Source organism: Taudactylus pleione, unplaced genomic scaffold (genome assembly GCF_031769625.1).
Source record: "Taudactylus pleione unplaced genomic scaffold, aTauple2 ptg000737l, whole genome shotgun sequence".
In the NCBI taxonomy this organism is placed as follows: domain Eukaryota; kingdom Metazoa; phylum Chordata; class Amphibia; order Anura; family Myobatrachidae; genus Taudactylus; species Taudactylus pleione.
Window position 1 is genome coordinate 1114043 of NW_028285139.1, and position 24175 is coordinate 1138217.

At 42.7% G+C, this 24175-nt stretch overlaps 1 protein-coding gene across 9 annotated transcripts in view; it reads left to right on the forward strand.

Annotated features, from left to right (window-relative positions):
* Positions 1-23957, forward strand: part of RALGAPA1 (Ral GTPase activating protein catalytic subunit alpha 1) — a 293801-nt gene extending 269844 nt beyond the window's left edge. For 8 of the 9 annotated variants that reach the window (XM_088457052.1, XM_088457053.1, XM_088457056.1 and 5 more), the window contains one exon: positions 22666-23957. In XM_088457052.1, coding sequence (XP_088313178.1) covers positions 22666-22811 — 146 coding nt within the window. In that variant the 3' untranslated portion in view covers positions 22812-23957. Of the gene's footprint in view, positions 1-7205; positions 7234-22665 lie in introns of all 9 variants that reach the window. The other variant, XM_088457054.1, reaches the window with a different exon arrangement.
* Positions 23958-24175: the final 218 nt, after the last annotated feature.

Genomic DNA, 24175 nt, shown 5'->3' on the forward strand with positions numbered 1-24175 from the left:
CAATATGTGAGATCTGTTCCCCTAATTAGATGAGGGCTTGAACGTACGGTTCACCCTAGTTCCATGCAGGCATCACTCAAATGGCAAATCTTCACATTCTAGGTCAGCTTGTTTTGTTTTTTTGTTTTTGTTTTTTACCATTGTTTGTTTTTATGTTACCTAATTGATAACTATTGCATTGTGTTTGTTAGCAATACATATTTTTCAGTAGAATTGCTCAAGTGATTGGCATGTCACTCTATATGGCAGAAACTGCGTATAAGCATATTTTAGGATTTAAAAAATTATTTTACGGAACTAAAAAAACAAACCTGCTGAATAAATTTGTGTAGCTATGCTTGAGCTGTAGATACAAAGGGCCCTGTGTAAATATTCGGAACAGACGCAATGGGAACATCCTTCAGAATTATAAGTGTTCAAAATTACAGCAAGACACTTTTTGTACATTACTATGTCTTGGAACAGGTAAATCTTATTTAACAAATTAGTTTGTGTTGATCTATTTTCTAGAAGTTCACAACATGCTGTACCATCTGGCAGCCAAAGCAGAAAAAAACTTCAATTATGTTTTCCCCTCTTTGTGTGGAAATATTGTTACTGTCTTGCATTCTTCCTTTTAGTTAAAGATAATACAAAAAAAATTACATCACAGGTGGTCTTGGGCAAACTGTTTTGGATGCTGTTCTCAGCACCAGATGAGGTTGTTGCTGTAACCTCTTTATTAAATCACTGCAGGATACAGAATATATTGCCCATTTTTATAGAATCTTTTGTCCACAAGACCCACTTGTTCTTATTGGTGGCTGTCTACTCTGGAAATGTTCCTGAAATTAAACTGGGTCGTAAGCACATTACTTACTGTGCAAATAGGTCTGTGTGTGTGCAGTGTGTGTGTGTGTGTGTATATATATATATATATATAAATATATATATATAATATTTTGCTGTCCCTCTCCACAGCATTGTTTACCATTGTTTATACAAATATCTATGCGGGTATGTATGTACAGGATAGGTTCAGTATCCTGGCACAGGGAAAACCGGCACTTGGATTACCCGCGCCAGAATCACAGCGCCGGCATTCCGTAGGTAATTAGCGGGGTTGAGGGGAGGGTTAGGCACTAGAGGGAGGGATAGGGTGAGACAATAGGGGGGAGGGTTAGGTTTAGAGGTGCGGGGGGGTAGGTTAGGTTTAGGCACTAGGGGGAGGTTAGGTTCAGGCAGTGGAGAGGGATGGTTAGAGTATGGGGAGGGTTAGGATACAGACCATCAAGTGTGTGTATACTAAACCTGTCGGGATGGTGGCGTCAAGATTTTGACCGCCAGCATCCTGTACCCATCCCGAATGTACACGTGTGTGTATGTATACAGTATATGTGTGTATGTGTGTATATATATATGCACACGAGGGCTGATTGAAAAGTAATCACTTATTTTGACCCATAGGTAGATGTGGCAACGCTATGCAGGTTATTGTGAAGCTCATACATTAATGTGTCTGAACCTGCGGTTGGCCTGACGTAGTCTTCTTTGTTAGGTCACAGCGAGTGGAAGATCTTCGTAAGTTTTGTCATGGTGGATGAGGAAGATGTGTCTGTGAGATTTTGTCAGTTATGTGTGATTGAATTTTGTGTTAAGCTGGTAAAAAGCGGAAATGAAATTCATGAAATGTTGCGGCAAGCATACAGTGGAGAAACAATTAGCCGTCCTGCAGTATTTCAGTGGTGGAAGCACTTCAAAGTGGGTAATACGCAAGTGACTGATGAAACGCGTTCTGGGAGACCATCCACTGCGGTTACAGATGTCAGCATTGCCAAAGCTGCGGGGATGTTGCAGAATGACAGAAGGTTAACTTTATGCAAACTTTCGGATTCACTTGGCATCTCATTCAAACAGGTTCAGCATATTGTGAACTGAAAATGCCTCTCGTGTGTGTGCCAGGTGGGTACCCAGAAATCTAACAGAAGAGCAGATGCGACGACGAGTTGAATTGTGCAAGAACACCGTTCGAAAGTCAGAGAGGATACCCGATTTCCTGACATCGATTGTGACGTGTGACGATTCGTGGATTTGTCATTATGATCCTGAATCCAAACAACAGTCCAGTGTATGGAAACACGCAAATTCGCCTCCTCCCAAAAAAATCTGTGTGATTCCTTCGGCAGGGGCATATACCCATTGACTAGGATGGCACTCGCCAGGGGCGCCACCCAAAGGGGGGGTGCCACCCGCAGCCATGGGGTAGATCTGCCACAGTCCAGCATTTTAGCTTGTGCTCTGTCCCTTTGAACTCCCTTCCGCCTGCCAGCATTTACCGGGTAACCGCACGCCGTCTGCGGGTGCCGGGATCCATCCCCCGCTGAAAGATCTCTGCAGCATCAAAGCTGCAGAGACCAGCATTTAGGCTTGTGTGCCTCCAAACTAATGACAGGTCACCTAACTCCTTCCTTGAATAACTGGCTGAAAGATCCAACTTCACCAGGCAGCCCCGCCCCCTGGCCACAGCAGCGTCATCAACACAGCAGGCAGCCGGCCTGCTTTCTCTTCTGGACAACCGGTTCCCTGCACTGCCTGATCTTGATAATGATCGCTGGCAGTGTGCTTTTACTGACAGGGGAGCCAGCAAGCAGCATTCATAGAAAACGGCAAGAGACGGCCCTGGAGCTCCTTTCCAGAATGATTAGTAAGTTACTTAAAGTAACAATTGCTGGGGGGACATCTGGCCCTGGGGAGCACAATGTGGGATCAATGTGAAGGGGGGAGCACATAATATAGTGTGGGTTGTGGTAGGGAAACAAGGGAGCATACAGTGGTATAGGGGAAGGGGAGCAGAGTGTGTGGGTGGGAGGGGAGCAAAGTGTGGGATGTGGATATATGGGAAGGGGAGCACAGTGTGGGGAAAGGGGAACAGTGTGTGGATGGGGGAAGGGGAAGCAGTGTGTGGAATGTGGAGGGAGAAGAAGGACACTGGGGTGTAGAGGGAGAAGGGAAGCACATTGTGGGGTGTGGAGGGAGAAGGGAAGCACATTGTGGGGTGTGGAGGGAGAAGGGAAGCACAGTGTCGGGTGTGGTGGGAGAAGGGAAGCACAGTGTGGGGTGTGGAGGGAGAAGGGAAGCACAGTGTGGGGTGTGGAGGGAGAAGGGAAGCACAGTGTGGGGTGTGGAGGGAGAAGGGAAGCACAGTGTGGGGTGTGGAGGGAGAAGGGAAGCGGGGTGTGGAGGGAGAAGGGAAGCACAGTGTGGGGTGAGAAGGGAAGCACAGTGTGCGGTGTGGAGGGAGAAGGGAAGCACAGTGTGGGGTGTGGAGGGAGAAGGGAAGCACAGTGTGGGGTGTGGAGGGAGATGGGAAGCACAGTGTGGAGGGAGAAGTTAAGCACAGTGTGGGGTGTGGAGGGAGAAGGGAAGCGCAGTGTGGAGGGAGAAGGGAAGCGCAGTGTGAGGTGTGGAGGGAGAAGGGAAGCACAGTGTTGGGGTGTAGAGGGAGAAGGGAAGCGCAGTGTGGGATGTGGAGGGAGAAGGGAAGCGCAGTGTGGGGTGTGGAGGGAGAAGGGAAGCGCAGTGTGGGGTGTGGAGGGAGAAGGGAAGCGCAGTGTAGGGTGTGGAGGGAGAAGGGAAGCGCAGTGTGGGGTGTGGAGGGAGAAGGGAAGCGCAGTGTGGGGTGTGGAGGGAGAAGGGAAGCGCAGTGTGGGGTGTGGAGGGAGAAGGGAAGCGCAGTGTGGGGTGTGGAGGGAGAAGGGAAGCGCGGTGTGGGGTGTGGAGGGAGAAGGGGAGCACAGTGTGGGGTGTGGAGGGAGAAGGGAAGCGCAGTGTGGAGTGTGGAGGGAGAAGGGAAGCACAGTGTGGGATGAGGAACCCTAAGTGTGTTTTACTGAAAAGTTGCGCAACTCGAACTGCGGTGATCCCAGCAGAAGCTGTTACGGTTCCTGACACCTCTACCAGGATCACAACTTTTGAGTGCCACACACTGACAGCGAGACAGACTGGGCAGCTAAATGTGCAGTTTGTGACGACTATGGGGTGACTTGCGTGCACAGCTCATAACAGCAGACAGGGGCACCCTGGGCAGGGCAGCTAAACTGATGAGTGATGGTGGGTACTTTTTTTATATTTAATCTCTCTAATGTTTAAACTAAAATATAATGTTTTTTTAGTTTTCAATTATGTAAGTACATTATGTAATTATTCTAAAAAATATGGGGGAGGGGGGGCACCAGTCCCTTACTTTGTCAAGGGCGCTCGGGCCCCTAGATACACCCCTGTCCTTTGGTGTGTAAAGTTATGCTTCTGCTGTTCTTTGATGCGCACGGAATGATCCTCCAGCACTGGGTTCCCCGTTGACAGATAATTAATGGTGACTACTATGCAAACGTCCTGAAAACTCATGAGCAAAAACAGACCACATTTGCTGTAGAAACCGTGGCTTTTGCTCCAAGACAATTCCCAACCACATGTTGCTGCTGTTGCATTGGCAGCACTACCACTACTTTTGGCCCCTTAAAAAGTGGGAGGCACATATAGAAACCGTTGTAATTCCTACACCGTTCACCTGATTTGGATGTAATTACCCTCAAATTAAATCTGAAAGTCTGCAGTTAAAGCACATCTTGTTTGTTTCATTTCAAAGCCATTGTGGTGGTGAATAGAGGCCAAAATATGAAAATGTTGTCAATGTCCCAATATTTATCGACCTGACTGTATAAATAATATTTTTAGTTTTACCACCAGTCCCTCTTCACACGATTGCTTACCTAAACTAAGGCTTTTAATTGTACTGGTTTTTTTTGTATAGACATCCAAAGGTTTGCAGTGCAGATGACCTGCATATCATTTCAACACACAGTGCACTGTATAATTTGAAAATATTATATTTGCACCCTCCCCAAAGCTTTACCCAACACCAGCTTCAGATTTGTAGTATAACAGGATGGGCAACAAGGCTGTTCACTGGAGTTAGGGGCTGCAAACAAATAAAATAAATAGCACCAACCCTTCTACTCACAGAGACTCTTAGTGGCTCCCTCGGCTGTAGGGACTGGTGTAATTTTTCACACTAGTAGTCCGACTCCCAATATTGTAAGTGAGCCTATAAGACCTGTTTGTTGCAACATGAATTTCAAAAGTAGAGCACCTGATATATCGCTACATGAGAAAACCGCTTCTTTAATGGATATTTAATTCAAGAGTAAATTGTAACAAGTAAAGTAAATTATATCCCAATTGATTGTGATAATATATATTACCATTATATTTCGGGTTGCATGACAATGATGGACTGGTACATTTAAATCTTCACCTCCTAAAGAATGAGAAAGATTGCAAGCTCTGTAGCCACATTCGCATGAGACAAATAGCTAGCCCGTCCTTTTTTTATTTCTCCATATAACGCTATTGATCTAGCCAAGATTTTTAGCCTGTGACTATAAACGCTACACAGGTAGTAAGCATATAAGAGCATCTCAGCAAAGTTTTTTCTTTTTTTTTTTTAAATATATTTTCCATTCCAATTTCAGAAATACATAAAATAAAGACAAATAAGGAATAGGTACACTACAAATGATACCAAAAACTTGTAAGGTGCAGTAGATGCTCTATTTGTAAAGTAGGAAACTGCAACAGTTTTTATTAGAGAGAGGAAAGGGAAGATGACAGCTTGGCAAATAGGGGAAGTATGGGATCCAAGGAGACAGCAGAGGGAGAGATGGAGTAGTTGACGATGGGCTCTATTCATGTAAATTTGCGGATCCTGTGTGATATGTTTCACTATATATATTGAATCATTTCAATGCTGTATATAGCTGTGTTTATTAGTAATTCAAGTATACTCACCTCTCCAGCGAAGCAAAATATGAGGGCTCCGGCAATCCTGTCTTCAGCTACGGTCGTGGAGTTGGTATGTAGGTCCTGTCTGCGCTTGCTTCCTGGAAAACAGGTCCTGTGTGCTCATGCACCGGCCACTGGTCAAGGAAAGGGGAATGGAGCAAGTGCCATTGACTGACAGAGAGCGGGAGAGTATTCAACTTCCCTGCTCTTTTCGTTTTGAAGTACAAATTACGCCATCCAGATATGGTGAATCTGTACATAGCAGCGGAACGGAAAGCTGAGATTTCTGTTCTTCTATGAATCTTTCTACTGTAAGGGGAAGCCATCCAGCCATGAAGCGGGAATCAACTTCTCCACAGTAACCCGCTTCCTCAAAAGAACGAAGTAGTGAAAAGCCATGTTTTCAGTTAAACAGGGCTTTTCTGTGCTTCATGAATAGACCCCTTAATATCTAAAATATTGTATATCAGAAACGCCATAAAATATTTATTGAGGCTACAAACGTTTTTCTGCTAATTGTTTGACATGTTTAATTCAATTATCTGACATTTCTTTTGTTGTTTGTTTCTCACTGGTTTGAACTAGGCATGTGCAGGCTCGGATAGGTTCGAGTTTGCACGTGGAGTTCGGATTTTTCCCTCCAAAAAAACGGAACTCAGAAAGAGGCAAAACGTCATCTTACATGGACGAACATCATCATTCCTGGAGATGTTCGTCCATGTAAGATGACGTTTTGCCTCTTTCTGAGTTCCGTTTTTTTGGAGGGAAAAATCCGAACTCCACGTGCAAACTCGAACCTATCCGAGCCTGCACATCCCTAGTTTGAACCTGGTGACTGTGTTCTTTAATGTGAATATATGCAGCTGTTTTTTGCAGGGATCATTATCTGTCCATTTATCTTCTGCCATCTGAATACATTTGTAGAGAAAGATTGTGCTGATCATTTGAATTGACATTTGTGACACAAACTAAGATTTAAAAGTATGTCTCAAGACCTCAGAGCAATTATTAAGTTTTTTTAATAAATGTCAATCATTATTAATGAATCGCAAAAAAACGTAATTTATAACATTGTTACAAATGTTTTAAATCGCCTATCACTTCACCATTCTTATCTAGAAGGTAACATTAGTATAATTAATCTTTGTTCAGCTGATCTAAGTAAAGCTAGAATTATTACCTTCGCAACTTCATGATGCTTTTATCTGCCTATGATATTGGAAACCAATAACACACGTTGATACCATGGAAGAAAAAATGTGTATATTACATGTGGGTGTCTGAAATATAATTGCTTATTTTTGTGTTTGATACATCTTTTCTTACCTAATCCATTTAAGCCTCCTCGCTATTTGATTGGTATTTTTATTATTTCATCTTTTTAGATCACTAAATCTTTGTTCAGTTCGAGAGGTAAGACCCGATTATCTTTCCCCTGTCTCTTCTTGCATGAAACCTTTCTAATAATTGCCTCTAAATCACTGCATGGGGAGTGAGTAGGATTCCGTCTATGGGCACCTGTCACTAACACTTTTGTCCCTGCACTGTGCATGAATCTAGGGAATGGCTACTAGTATAAGTTATGGTAACACAATCTTCTCTCCTCTATGGATGCCTCTAAGCATTACAGGGTACGGATTATGTCTTGTAACAAGTCTGGGAGAGGTACAAAGCTCATTTTTTTTCTGGACTGAATAAACTAATATGGTTGTAAGGGTCTGTGTTCAAATTGGGAAATTTGGTAAGGTTTGCACAAAAACCTCCACAAAATGTTCCAGTCCCCTTCTTTGTATAACGATCATATGGTTGAAAACTTCATCCCCGAAACCCAAAACGTTCTGAGAGGGCTAATTAACTTTTATATGGCAAAAGGAACAGAATAGATAAGTCGCGAGGAAAATTAAAATAACACAAAAAAATCATCTAAAATGTCTATTAAATCCCCCCTATCATATAAATAACCACATTAGGATTATAGAACCATTCCAACAATTTCTTAAAAAATATCTTCAAAAAGTCAGACAGGACCTGGTGATTTTATAGCACACGCATCATAAATCTGTCCCCAACATACTAACTCATTGCATGAAATGCCGTTTCAATTATTTTTGTATCCGGCACTAACCTTTCTGAGCAAAAGTTGGAATCTAAAATATACGTCATCCACAAGTTGGATAAAGACCCAAATAATTGTTTTGGACTAATCCCTCTGCTTAATTATATAAAATTATGTCATCTGTAGATTGGAGAGATTATAATCAAGAAGACACCTTTCTCCACATTTCCAAACATTAAATAGAGTGAATTAATCCTTACCTGCTTTTGTACAAAATATCATATTAGGTTTGTCAATGGCCTACAAATCCCATTATTATAATACCAAAAGGGCACATAAATTTACTATTAAATTAATACACAACCCATATTTCTAATCCGTAAATGACAATAAGAATTTAAATTGTGCATTAGTGCTATTTATAATTCACATCCTGAAATACACTGGCATAATTGTGCAACTTCCTCACAAGTATAATGTTCTTTATACTGTCTCCATAGCTAGGACATTCATGAGGTATTCGCCCTTCTCATCTATTTCCATTACTAATGGCTCCCAACAAGTATAAGACTTTACATTTTTTGAGTATTGAACCACTTGTAGCATATGTCCGTAATCATCCTGACTTTACAGGAACTAAGGTCCACACTCACAAATAATCCTGCTTCACATGAGATCTCCTCAGCCATCCATATATCGCTTCCCCAAACTCTACAATCTGTTAGATACATTTTGGCCAACATTCATTCTACCTGAAAAATGTTTCACATCTAAGGCACTATTCTTTCAATTTAATATATACTTGAGCTTTGCGTAATTTCTGAAATATCTTGGTATCTGTCTTACCACGTCATACAGCTCTCTGAATGCCGCAAACTTCTAACAGCTATAAGCGGTGTCCTTGTCACTTTTTGCAACCATTGCTCCGTTGGCTGGACATGATCGTTACTAAAAGTAGGTAATACCTAAACTACTACTTTTTACATTTATTCCAAACCCTACCAGTGCATATACCACCCAACTCTGTTCATCCAATGCAGCGTTATTTAATGGTGTTGAAAATCCATGCAAAAGAGTAAAATCATCAGTTTCATATTAACCAATTTCAGCTGGAGGAAGAGGTCACCTAGATGTTTCAAAACTATCACTTTGGCATCACAAGTCACTGATGATATTGGGCGGCTAAATTTAGAAGCAGTATATTGTCTAATCTTTTTCCGTGCTATTGGGTTTTCGCAAATAACTCAGACCCCGATCACTTGACTGATCCAGCCATCAAATAGAATAGTCAGACTTGACATAATTAAGATGAAATGTAACCACCATATACTCTCCTCTTACACCTTCTTGGAATTATACAGTTTTCCCCCTTAGGTTGTACACAAATCACTCTGAAAAAGGCAGGATTAAAAATGGTGATTGATTTTATTTTTCTAAATCTACCCATCCATTCTAAAGCCATACCATTCATCTCTCACCACCATCTACCAGTATCTTCAAATCGGACAATTTACAAGCTCTCTGCCTTTGTCCAATGCACTTCAGTTCCCAACACAATTTGAACTGTTTTACTTCACAATGTTCCCAGGCAAACACCTTATCTCAAAGTTATATTTCTTACTGAACACTCTCCTATACAATAATACGCCTGGCAAGCATGATATGAATCAAGGGAGTTAGACAACAGAAATAAATGGCCACACAAGAATGCATAGCTAAAATCTCTATATCTTTAGAAAATACCAGCATTATAATCTAAGAACAATGTACGATTCCAACAAAACTCCATGAAATGTTCCCTGTCACTCAATCTGTGAGTTGGAGAGGCTGAAATGAAGAAGGCACATTTGTCCATATTTGGTGGACTTGCTCTTCTGGGATGATATACTACAATTGATAAATGCTATTTTTCTACGAAGGATTGTGAATGGTCTGCAGAGACATACAGACAAACCTGGCTTTCCATATTCTCAGGGCAGCTAAAATGACATAGCTTGCCACTGGAAAAACCCAACTCTCTTGTCTCACAAGCTATTACTGAACACAGCTTGCATGTCATCAAAATGGAGAGTACTATTACAAACTGTGTGATAGGGCCTAAGTTGAATAAAAAATTATGTGTGTGGGGGCTGCATGTACTCTTTGGTTTGCAAGCGTTTCCTCTAACAGTCTTCATACTAGTAGGTTCATTAGCTGCTGGCAAAATGGACTCCTAGGGGTTTATTTACAAAGCGTCTGGTTCTAAAACCTAGCACTTCCAATTGTGTTTATGCCCAACAATGGCAATGACTATACTAGCCTTGTTTTACCTGTAAGAGCATTGCCCTTTTAATTTTCAGGTATAAACATGATCAAAGCGCCAGATTTTAGAACCTGACGCTTCATAAATAAACCCCCTAAAGTAAGAATGTAAGATCTACCATGGCAGGGACTGTGGTGAATGATTACTTATTCTCTTTACAGTGCTGTATAACTATAATATGATTACAGCTATATTAATAATCTATGTAATAATCGAGGATGGCTGTGGGAGCTTGGTTGCACAGCTCCTCTGCCGGTGATGGAGAGAAATTTAACCCACCATAGAGGCAGGGATGCACCCAGAACTGTTGTAAGACGGGTCCAACACTATTAGTAATAAATAATGTTTACTTGATCAAAACCATACAAATCAGGAAATCTGGCTGACATATCATACACCTGTCAGCCTAAATGTAATGCACTCACTAACCTTTGCATATGGTACGCAGTGCCCATTCCAAGCCCATAAACTTTATGGACCTGATTCGCTGCTGCAACTGTCTTAGGGGTTAATTTACTAAGCTCCGTGTTGGTCTGAATTTGCAGTCACGGGTGTATATTGCTATTTTTATAAACACAGAAATTTACAATGGCAAACATTGGTGTATTTTCAGCAATTTCACAGGTGAAAACGGCTGAATCCGAAAGTTAAAATGCACTTGTAAATACAAATAGAAAAGAATACACCATCATCTAAACACTGCAGTACTTTCCATAGACAGGACTACAACATGGGAATTTACCAAGAATCATGATTATAATCATGGGTGTGATTTAAGCAAACTCATTTAAAAAATAGAAGTTTGAAATAGACCCCCTACTGAGCAGCGTGTCTTGCAGAAGCATACACAGATCACACTGCCTCTAATGAATAAAATAAAGTATAAAATTAAGAAAAAAAATGACATGGGGTTCCCTGCCAAAAGCATAACCAGCCCTGGTAGCCAGTCCTGGTCCACAAAATACTGAGGACAAAATGTGTAGGGGCTCCCCGTATGTTATGAACCAGCACTGGGCTCTGTGAGCCAGTCCTAGTTTTAAAAATATGGGGAGGAAATGGCGCGGGGCTCCCAATATTTTATAAAATCATCATCGGACTCAAACTAGCCGGAGTGTAATTCCACAACCCAGGGGGCCCTTTCACTGGGTCACCCCAGCCAAAGCATTAACACCCCAAACTAGTCATCTCAGGGGAGATGGGGACCCCCCCCCAATAAAGAGATCCCCCCTCCTGAGCTCCCAGGGCTATTCCCTGCACCCCTGGCCGGTGGGTGCAGGAGTAATAGTGACAATAATTTTAATGTATACTATTGTTTTTTTACAATGAAACTAGGGGTACCAGCGTGCCTGCCCTTTGGCACTTGTGGAACTACACTAAAGGTGACCGGCACCGGTACCCGCACTGTATTTAAAAACAAAATTGTAAAAAAAATAATAGTATACATTAAATATTATTACTGTTACCCCTGGACCCACCGACCAGGGGTGCAGGTAAGGGCCCCAAGTTTCAGCCCAGGCTCAGGAGAAGTGGGACTCCTTTTGTAGGGGGGTCCTCATTTCCCCTGGGATCCCAGGCCTGGGATGACTAGTTTGTGGTGTTATTGCTTTGGCCACGATGAACCGGTGAAAGGGTCACCTGGCTTGTGGCATTACACTCCGGCTAGTGTGAGTCCGGTTCTGATTTTAAAAAAATACGGGGAACACCACTGCATTTTTCCCCCCAGATTTTTAAAAACAGGACTGGCTCACAGAACCCAGTACCGGTTCATAAAGTACGAGGGACCCCTACACATTTTGTCCCGCATATTTTTAGAACCAGGACTGGCTCCTAGAGCCTGGGTCTGGTTATGCTTTTGGGAGGGAGGGGAACCCCACGTCATTTTTTTTCTTAAATTAACCCTTTTATTTAAATATTAATACACACAAGCAGCCTTCACATATCTCATTGTTCGGGAGTGTTGGGCTAGGGAAACATCAGAAGGAACAATCACATACACCATAGGAAAACACGATCCAATCAAACACGGGCGCTTAGTAAATTTCCGAATTTCTTTTGTAAAAAATAAAAACACTGTGTACGATGTTTAAACACGGACAAACACGATTCTTAGTAAATTTACCCCTTAGAGTCTGTTGCCGTAGTTGCGGCTGCGACTTCATGCTGATGCTAGTATCAGCCCTTTCCCTGGTGTACAAGTGTACGTCTGAATGTGCAAGGCCTGGGACACCCACTTTGCTTTGAGCGCCTATAGACAATATCTCTTGGTGCGGCTTTAGACACCACCATCGGTTGCACCATAGAAACTTGCACCAACCCTATAGGAGGTGCAGATTTTACATGTGTGTATGGCCTCCACTGTGAGCAATTAAGAGACACACTCGTGATACTCCCATAACACGCTCATAAGACAAAACCTCTCCGTGCGTCTTTTTAGCCCACAACGCCCAGCACATTTCTAGTACACTTCTGATACCATCTTTCTTAATCTCCACTGCGGCTCTGTGCGTGCACACCGTATAACGCATGCACCATTCACTTTTTAGGGATTTTTGCATACAAGCAGAAGAAAACGCTCAATTCTGTGAACATCGGCGTTATATGCGACTCAGAATCAGACCCTAAATGTGGTTCACTTATTGGTTGATCGAGATATGCAATACGGCATGTTACTTCCCACCTCTGTCCCCCATTTTTATGTACTACCTTCTTTTCCCATCCATACACCCCTCTTACAATTCATTACAAGTTGCGCTTCCTTATATGATAATAATGTATTATTAACAGGACTCGAATACTAATGAGTTTAGAGAAATATATGATATACCCGCCATTATTGGAGATGAAGCTCATGAACATACGTTTACATTGGTGCTATCCTTGTCAACATCTACACACAATCCATGCCCTGCCTAAATTGGCTTTTACATAGTCCTGCCTAAGCGCTAACAGTAGGCACCCACTTCTCTGACTTGTACGGTTATAACCTAAGCCACATCTATACAGTATATCTACTGCCTGCTCCACTGATAGCAATATTCCAGGCAGGGGCGTATTTATAATGGGTGCGGGGCACACGGGGGGGCGCACACCCTGCACCCATAAAATTTACCTCACCAGAGTATCACGTCGGCTCCGGTGTCTGCGCCTGTAAAAACGGCTGGAAAATGGCTGCCACGGCCATTTTCTCTTTGTTTCCGCATGCGCAGTACAGGGAAAATGGCCACCGCGGCCATTTTCCCGGTAACCTGTGCATGTGCTAGTGCCCAGAGTCTATAAGTGTGGCGCTGGCCGGGCACCGCTCAGTGTGCAGCCGGACGGAGAGGAGGGGGCCCGTGTCGTAGTTATATGTACTTAACGTAGTTATATGTGCCATTAAGTGTATAAAGGGAGAAGGAACTTCTGGACAGAACGACCCATTCTACACAGATGAGAACAAAGCAGGCTGAAACCAATCTGTTGACTGAAGCCCTGACCAATGCTTCTCCCAGTGGGATTGTAGCGCATGACATTCCCCAGAAGTCTAGTCTTATGATATGTTTCCAAAAAAATATTAACTGAAAATCCCTATACTGTTCAAAATGCCCTAAAGTTATACATTTCATTTAAAAGTGTTTATGATTAAAGTAAAGGAAGAAAGAGTCAGGTCTGAATGTGCAAAGATAGAGCGGTCATTTTTTGTGTGTGTGTATTTGGAGACGCATCCATTCACAGTGTCTTTCATCCTTGAGTAGTTGCACTCGGGGGGAGGATAAGCAGAAGTGGACAATTACAGAACTTTTATTTTACCATTTAGCAGATGTGTCTTTAGTGCAAGAATCATATGTTTGGATGTGACGGTCCCTGGTCTTTCCTGCACCTCAAATTATTTGTAATATCGATCTAATGCTAAATCTACTAGGGGTTGGGTATGGGATCCCGGCGGTCAGAATACTGGTAGCAGCATCCCGACAGTGAGAATCCCGACTCCCTTAAGGTAAGTACCCTAACCCTTCCTCCCCGCACCCTAAACCTAACCCTCCCCCCTTAGTGCCTAGCCCTAAACCTAACCTCCCCCCTTAGTGCCTAGCCCTAAACCTAACCTCCCCCCTTAGTGCCTAACCCTAAACCTAACCCCCAATACTTACCTTCGGGATACCGGCTGTCGGGATTCTGGAGCCGGAATCCCGATTACAGCTCCAGTATTTCGATTGTCGACATCCAGCACGCCGGGATGCGGACTACATCCCTCCATTAGTACTTGATCATTATTTCAAGAAGTTTGTCACAATGTAGATGCACGGGAAACTTTCTGCAAATCTACTCTGTGCTAGTATGGATGTATTCCCAGTCGACAGCGCTATGACATCACCAGATTGTAAGGCAGTCTCAATACAGAAATTCCACTTCTGCATTGGGGAACACAGCATTCCGATTTAAATTCTTTATTGAAGCAATATAGTGCCAGGTTTTTACACATGATGGTAGCCCCGCATCTGGCAGTTCCGTGAGGAAGGGGACAGAGCCAATTTGGCACAATTCTACGAGAATCGCTTAATTTTGGTCCTATCTACTCCCCATGGATGAGTGAAACGTGGCATTATGCCGCGGGGGTGGCTCCTAATGATGCAATATGCCCGACTCCGCCCCCTAAAATGCCATCCTGCACCATCTCCGGCTCCCAAAGTAAGTGACAGAGTGTGTGTTCTCTGTAATATATGTCTGTGCTGTACTTTACATATGTACAGTGTATGTACATGTATAACCCCCAGCCCCCCCCCCTCCTAATGCACACACAAATCCTGCATTTCTGAAGCTGTACTTTTTCAGTATCACTAGAAAAACAAATAGAGGACAGAAATCCAATGTCTGTTACCTAGGAATTCTTAGCTTCTAATACAAAGAAGTATCCTGCCTCTTACAGAGAAATGTAGCATACTAAAAAGTACAGCGCTTTAGGGTATCACAAATGTTATTACAATTGTTTTATCCCATTGTGAATTAACTTAATGTCTATAGGCAGGTGTGGCCTCATACTGTACATAGATCACTAGACCCAAATAGTTACCCCTCCAATGTTCTGTATGCATGGACTGTGAGACAATCAACAATCTGTAAAAGATTTGTTATCTGGAGAAATCTAGTTTCTTAAAATGGAAAGGTATACACACATACACTGTGGCCAAATTATTATGACCACCGGGTTAGTACTTTGTGGGCCACCTTTTGCCCTTAATATCGCTTGAATTCTTCTAGGCATAGGTTCTACTAACTGTCGGAATGTTTTATGGGAAATATTAGCCTAAATACGATAAACTGCATCTGCACAATGTTGCCTGAAGAGTTGTTTCTGGGCAAACTGGAGGCGTTTCACCCTGTTTGTAGCAGATAGCAATGGCATACAGACAGGCGTTCTGCTCATGTGTAGCCCATACAATGTAATGTGCAGTGTACTGTTCTGTGAGAGGACATTTGAGTCTGTCCCTGATTCAGATTATCCTTAATTTGATGCACTGTTGCCTGTCTGTGGGACTGAACAAGTCTGCCCACTCTTTGTTCCGCACTAGCATCCAGTAGCCGTTTACCAGCACAGGCCTTGCGCTCAGATCCATTTATTTGTCTGCTGGTCCCCTCTGTGTACACTTTAACAACTGCTGCAATCAAACAATTTATCAGTGCAGCCATTTTGCATTCCACGTCTGTCAGATCAGTTCATGAATTATATATTTCATTAGTCTCTGCATACCTTTGCCTTCCCCAGGGCCAAAACTCTGATTTTTGTCACCCAGGGAGAGCAGTAATTTGTCAAACCCCAGTAAGGCGACACCAGGGTAATCCCACCACCAGCACAGTAATATCACATCAGGGTCCTCCCCAGCAGAACATGAAGGTGACATCAGTGCCCCCCCCCCCCCTCTAGCAGCACAGTAAGGTTATAACAGGGCACCAATGATCTCCACAGGGAAAAACACACAGCCCCCACAGTAAAAAAAAAAATACAATGTTCCCCACAGTCAAAAATATAAAACACACATTAATTGTCCCCAGCCTCCCACAGATTACTTACCTGACCTGTCAGCAGCACTGCAGAGGATAGCTCCCAGTCCTTCCCTCTTCCTCACCCGCAGGCGGCAGCAGCCACATCATGCATGGGTAGGTTGGGGTCAGAGACACGCATGTGTAAGTGGGGTCAAGAGCACATATGGGGAGGAGAGTCTGTGGCACAGTTTTGTAGGAGGGGTCAGAGGAACACTATAGGAGGGGGTCAGGAGCACAAGTGGATAGCACTTTTGGTTCAGCAGCACAGTTTGGTAGGAGGGGTCAGAGGCACACTAGGGGAGGGATAAGGGCAGAGGCATACATGGACAGGGGGAGGAGGAGGAGATTTGAGTCTGCAGCGCTGATGGTTCCTTCAGCAAACTGCTTTTTAGTCACAGGCATACATCTGCATGTGACTAAGAAGCAGTTTGCTGTCAGTACCATAAATTACACAGCTGTTCTTATCATACACTAAAGATTGCTCAGCTGGCATCCAGCGGTATCCCATTCAATGTACTTAGTTCCGGGCCGCCTCTGCCAAGTATAGGTCCACCCCATGGTGGACAGAGGAAATCACCAGGGCACAGAGCGGGAGGGCTGAGCGGCATCTGTGATTGCGGCCGCACAATGTGCTGAGTACAGGGGGGCATAAGGACTGTGATCTGAAGAGTGGCAGGGCTCGGGAAGAAGGCAGGGGACAGAGGACAGTGATCTGAAGGCAGGGGGTGGAGCTTGGGAAGAAGACAGTGATCTCAAGGAAGGCAGAGGGTGGGCCTCTGGAAGAAGGCAGGGGACGGACAGTGATTGGGAGGAAGTCAGGGAGCGATACTCTAATGGAACGCAGAATGCTTGGACAGATGGAATAAAGTAGGCGGGGACAGGGAATGAAAGGGGGCTGGACTCGGAAGAAAGGCAGTGGACAGGGCAAGTGCCCCCCTAGCCCTCCCCCCTAGTTGCGGCCCTGCCTTTCCGTTCTTATACAGCTTCAGACATCCCATGCCAGCATTATCTGCAGAATAGCTACTTTGCATAACATTGCTGGAGGTCATAATAATGTGGCCACGCGGCTTGTAAATGAACACTGCTGACACGTAGTTTTGTCTATCGTCATTTCTGAACCTTTATAGTAGTTCTTTCATAAGGATACAAAAGAAGTGTATATTATCTTACCTTTATAATGTGTTCACACCCAGTGACCGTTCTGAGATGCGGCCACAGTGACGTCATTTGGAAATGTGCTCACCCATCACCATCATAAAATATTTCTACGGAAGCCTATAGGAGTCCAAAAACATATTTAAACCCGAGTAATTTCAATCCCCTCAATAGGTATGCTGGGCGAGATGCAGTATATCTCATATATTCTCAGTGTGCAATGTAACTATATTTTTTTCAGTTGCAACATCATAACTACATAACATTAAATGATACATCTTTATGTGTAAGCAGTTTCATCATGGAAAAAGAAAACAGTTAATCACCAAATATATAATATATAAACACAGATCTATTACAGGTAGCTTTGCAGACTCAGCTGTTCATTCAGACCTTTTGGAGACCTAGGGGTATATTTACTAAAGTGAGAGTTTTTAGAAGTGGAGATGTTGCCTATAGCAACAGCTTCTACTTAATATTTAACTAGCACTTTCTAGAACAGGGGTCAGGGAACTTTTTTACCTTTTACCCCAAAATATATTTAGATACGCTGACGTTACCCCCTTGATTTGAAAGGAAGGAAATCATATAGTAGTGCCCCCATATAATGCCCCTGTAGTAGTGCTCCCATATAGTGACCCTGTAGTAGTGCCCCCATATGCCCCTGTAGTAGTGCCCCCATATAATGCCCCTGTGGTGCCGCTTGTACAAAAAAAAAAATACTTACCTTAATCCCCGCTACTGCATCCGCCGCCGTCCTGTCCGCCCGGCTGCTCCTCAGAACTGTGGTGCGCATGGAGAGAGCCGGAAGCTGGAGTTCGGAAGAGAACTCCAGCCTCCGGCTAACGCGGCGCTGCAGGGAAGGAGACAGGCGCCCGCTGGTAATAACATCTCAGCGGGCGTCCGGCTTAGAGCCTCCCTGCGGCACAGCCGGGCATGCATATTATTATTACCAGTTATTTATATAACGCGCACATATTCCGCAGCACTTTACAGAGAATATTTGTTCATTCACATCAGTCCCTGCCCCAGTGGAGCTTACAATCTATATTCCCTACCACATGCACACACACATACACACTAGGGTTAATTTGTGTTGGGAGACAAATAACTTACCTGTATATATTTTTGGAGTGTGGGAGGAAACCGGAGCACCTGGAGGAAACCCACGCAAGCACAGGGAGAATATACAAACTCCACACAGGTAGGGCCGTGGTGGGAATCAAACCCACGACCTCAGTGCTGTGAGACAATAAAGCTAACCATTACATATGCATGCCCAGCTGTCCGTCCATTACCCCCAGGAATTTAATTTTTACCCCATGTGGAGTAATTTACCCCTGTTCCCTGACCACTGTTCTAGAAGATAATCGCTAGAATCCGATTGGTTGCTATGGGCAGCATCTCCATTTCTAAAAACTCTCACTTTATTAAATTTACCCCATAGGGCCGTATTCCATTAGTTTCGCACCCGCGATACTTTTTCGCATTCCGGACTTTTCGCCTACATCGCGTGTTTTGCATGCGGAAAAATATCGGTTGCGCTCCCGCTATTCGCCGTATTCAATTAGAAAGGACGCGGAAACGGCACTCTGCATAACTGAAACAGGCGAAAAGTCCTGTAAAAAATGGGGAACTCAGCCTGACACCCCCCCAAAAGATGCACTAACATTGGGGATCACTATAGATGCCCCCAATTAGCCCTAATAAAGGTATTTGGGGTACTTAAGTTGTGCCAATTGGTGCCAATTAGTGCATTAACACAAGTGGTGATGAATAGCATTAAGCAGTATTTTTTTTTTAGAAAATGACTACTCCCAGCAAATTTGGGGTACTTGAAAATGGGGGCTAGCATATTTTTAAGTTGCTAAAGTCAAGTTTTAAACCACGTAAAAGATCCACCTGCCGCAAGCACCTGCAATAAAAAAAACCTGCCCCATACTTGGGGACCCCCCGGAAGTCTATTTTGCTAGTTTTAAAGTTTGTTCCCCAACTTTGAACTTTTTCTCCCCCAAAATAAAAGTACTTTTTTGGGGTGTTCTAAAGTTTCTTTTTTTTAAATTGACACCGTTTATCTTTGGGGCACTGTCCCAAGGGTGCAGGGTGGTTTCCCGAAGTTTGCACCCCAAAACCGCAATGCTGCACTTTTTACCGACTGCTATTCATAGGCGAAACTTTTCCGCCGATTACATTGCATTTCTGCGAAAAGTCTACTGGAATTGAATACGGGGATAAGTTTTCACCTGGCAAAATGACGTCATCCGCGATACTTTTCCACTGATTTGGACTTTTCGCCTCTAATTGAATACGGCCCATAGTCTCTAATCTGAATATCCTCTAGTTTTAGCAACATCTTTGCTCGATCATCCCCCTTCCATATGTTTTGGGTACATGATCTATTATTCTATAGCATAAGCTAGAAAGATTATGCTTAGCCTGCAAAAAGTGCTTAGCTACAGGTTGGTCACTGTTACCTTTTAATAGAGCGTTTCTAATGGCACTCCTGTGTAGCGCCATACGCTCTTTAAACGCGTTGGGTCTTTCCCACGTAGCTTTTGCTACATGGGCATGTAATCATGTACACTACATATCTCGTACAGGTTACATGATGCAGTATTTGAAACTTTTTGCCTGTCTGAGGGTGGTTAAAGTAACTACTGCTGGTCATGTAGTTACATGTTAACAATTTGGGCATTAAAAACACCCTGTTTTTTTATCTCTAAGGAAATGCCCCATTACATTGGCATCTTTTGATGTCCCGTCTGACTTTACCAATAGGTCTCTCAGACTTCTTCCCCTAGTATAACAATGCATAATAGTTTTTTTTTTAAGTGACGTTAGTTCAGGGTCACTATTGATAACTGACCAATATTTTTTTAGTGGTTCTTGTGACTACCGTACTTGCTGGGCTATACTGATTGACCCATGGTTTTCTATTGTCTTTGTTGGTTTTAATTTTAGGCTCCAAAAGAGCATCTTGTGATTCTCAGGGCTTTTTATCCCTTTGTTTAACCCACAGGTTCTCAAACCCCCCCCCTTTATTTTCACTTACCTCCGCTGCTCCGGTGATGTACTCCTTCCGGGCTTCGGTCAGCTGCTCTCCTATCCTGCACTGTGACCCGGTCAGCTGTTTAATGCAGCAGCTGTCCAGGGACACATTGCTGGAGCCGGGAGACCAGCTGACTGGAGGGAGGACATCACCGGAGACCCGATCTTCGGTCCCTGGACAGAGGTAATTCTTTTTTTAAGCACTGCGAGAAGAAATCCTTTAGCCCGCCCAAACAGTGCAGTGTATTGAATAGCTGCAGGAGCTCCCTCCCACGGCTAGTCATCATCACATTGTATTGAATTCGGCCCTATCTTTGCTAAATAAATACATTTTGTGATATTTCTGGATCTGAAAAAAATACTTAAAAAATATTTTTTTGTCAAAATAACCTCTAATAGTGAAATGAAAAAAAAAAAATATATATATATAAATATACACAAAACTGTGCAAAAGTTTTAGGCAGGTGTGGGAAAAAATGCTGCAAAGTAAGAATGTTTTGAATAATAGAAGTGTTAATAGTTTACTTTTTACAATTAACAAAATGCAAAGTGAATGAACAGGAGATATCTAAATCAAATCAATATTTGGTGTGACCACCCTTTCAAAGCAGCATCAATTCTTCTATGTACTATTTTTTGAAGGAACTCTGCAGGGGGGTTGTTCCACACCTGCCTAAAACTTTGTAGCATTTTTTCACACCTGCCTAAAGCTTTTGCACAGTACTAATCTATCTATTTATCTATATCTATATATATAATATATATTGTGATACTGCCACCCGACAGATGACCAACACAAACAACTTCTTGCTGGAAAACGGTGCTTATTATTGTTCACGTGACAAATAGCACAGCAGACTTTTATCAGGATGGCACCAGGCGATGCTCGCACTAACTAGACACAGGTCAGCTTCCTAGTCACCGGCCAACTAACTGGCATCGGTTGCACAGCCCATAGGCAGCGCTTTATCATCTACCCAAACAGTACAAACCAGTCACAGAAAATAACCAATTATTTACCACTATGTGGTGCACCTTTGTGTGCTGCAAGAGAAACCCAGAGGGGATTTAACCCTGTCTGCAGCCTGTTCTTTCAGACTCCTTGGGGTTTTGTACCTTTCCCTCTGTAGGAGAGGTGTGACAAATAAGCCTCTTTGTTACATACACCTCCCCTTAGAGACGCAAAGCTCGGAAACACGGATCCTGCGGAGAGTGCATCTCGGCAAGAAAGGGCATCTGCCTTTTTATGCAATCTCCCTGGCCTATGCTCCACTCTCTCATGCAACGACTTCAACAAGTTGACATGATATGTCCCTTCCTCCAGCTTGACTTTATAATTACTGGGCCCCACAACCTTAACCACCTCTTACAGCCACTGCCAATGAGTGAAGATTTGACTCTCTTGTGTGGGTACTTGCGTAGCTTTCCTTTGTCCTTTCCCTATCCATTTAGCTGGCTGAGGTTTATTCTCCTGAACAGTCCTCTGGTTCAGGTTTTGTGGCAGAGCATGACACTTTTTCTCTCCCTCTTCCTCAAGCTTGTCCATAAAGGCTTTCGGCCGGTGATTCAGATGCCGAGGTGTCCGGCTGGACTTGCTTTGTTTTTTACCTATTCCTCTGTAGGAGGGTTGTGGCAAATAAGCCTCTCTGTCACGATAGACAGACCGACACACTAATAACATTTGCTGATAACCCAAGGCGTCATACTTTCTAGTTTGTCATTCTTTCAGTGTAGATTATTTTCTGTTACTGCCCCTTTACTCTGCTCCTAATGGACTTGAAAGCTGGTAAGCATGAATAATTTAGCATAATGAAATAGTTAAATAATATATTTTAAACATTGTGTGTATTATTGAGAAATATCTTCTACGTATATTCACCTGTCACCAGAAAACAACGTACATGACTCTTATAGATGTATCTGATTATGTTTAGTGCGATTGGTCTTTTTTGCTTTTTGGGCAAAGTGCTGATTGGATACTTTATGTAGATTTAGGAATTGATGCAGGAGTAGTCTGTGCACAGTCTGGTCACCTGGTAGCAGTTTCTTCTCAATGTACAATACATAACGACTAGGAGTGTATCTATTCAACAAATTTAGCCCATCTATTGTATTTTTATTGTTTACTCTATTACAATTTTTCCCCAACTAGATAACTTTGCGGAATATTTAATCGTTTTATTGAACTTTTACTTATATTTGATTTTATATATAAAATGATATATGCTCTGTGTACCACTAAACGTTTCTTATTCCCCTTATTTTCCAGGCACTTGCTCTGAAGATAAGCAGGATGAGATCTTATTGACTCAGGGTGATGGCTCAGAATTGGCATCCCCTACTTCACCACGGACCAGCAAAAGCCGAATGTCCATTAAGCTTCGGCGATCCTCTGGCTCTGCCAACAAGTCCTAGTATCTGTTTTCCACACTCCTGGATTGTCCAGACGTTTTTCTTTTCTTCTATAATGGGCATTGCCATGTCAGGCACCTCACATCCACATGGTCTTTTGTGGCAAGAACACACTCCCTGTGCTTTTATTCTAAGTTTTTACACGTCTCTTTTATTTGAGTGAATAACACTGGACTTTTAGATATAAATTAAAATTTTAGTCTAAAAAAAAAAAAAACGAAACAAAAAAAAAACGAAACAAAAAAAAAACACCTGTGGTTTTAAATAGCTATGTACAATGCAAGGTGCCATATGTATATCTTTGCAGCTTTTAGCAGTATGCCATTTTTTGTTTATTTTTATTTCAATATGAACCTGGAGGAAATGTTAATATTTTTGTTTTTACTTTCTTTGCACAGACCGTGCTGTATATTTATTAATGATATTCCTGCCTCCCGTTATTGTTTTGAGATATGTTCTTTTCTTTGGACCACCTCAAATATTTCCATAAATATCATATGCCTGATTCATTTCCGAAATATGGCGATGTTCATTTTGAAGAGATGTCCTTTTCCGTTCAGCCTGTTGGAGTGTAGAAGGAAGAGCAGCGTAGGGGATCTATGTATTTGAAATAGAGGGGTCATTCCATGATGAGGGAGTACGCGCTCAGATTTTGGTCTGCTTTTATATGCTGGAGCCCATGTTGTTTAAACTTGTATGCACTTATGTTTGTTCATTACACATGGCCTTGTATATGCAATGAGAAATTTCAAGTGCCATAACCCTACATTACTAAATTGTTGAATTTGCTCATCTTATAATGGTGTCCTGTGACCATTAATGACCTTGAGGCTGGCCGAAGCCTTTCCCACTAAAGGAAGAAAATCTTTTAACAGAATCTTTCTAGTACCCCCTCTAGAGATGCCAAAGGACTGAGCAGAGACTGGTCTGATGCCATTTCACATGCAGACTAAGTGGATAGTACTATTGTATGCCATTCTCCGCATTATTGTATGTTTGCTTTTATTCCACCTTTTCTTTTTTTTTTTTTGTAACCTTGTTTGGCACGGTTTATTACATTTGTCATGTCGCTCATTCTGTTAGGCCATGAATGTTCTAATGGATGCTGTGGTTTCATTTGTGTCACAAATAATAAATATACAAACCTTTTTTGTTTTTGCATTAAGATGTTATTTAAAGTCTTGTGAAAACTGTAATTAAAAAGTGTCTTGGGTCAGTCGTGATAAATATCCGATGTACAAGACCATTAACACAACTTCGCTAAAGTGGCCGAAAGTCATGCAGCGCTTTACATCTTTTATACTGATATTTTTGTGTGTCTCAGACACCCTTGTATGGGCAATTTATGCATTTATTGGATAGCAATA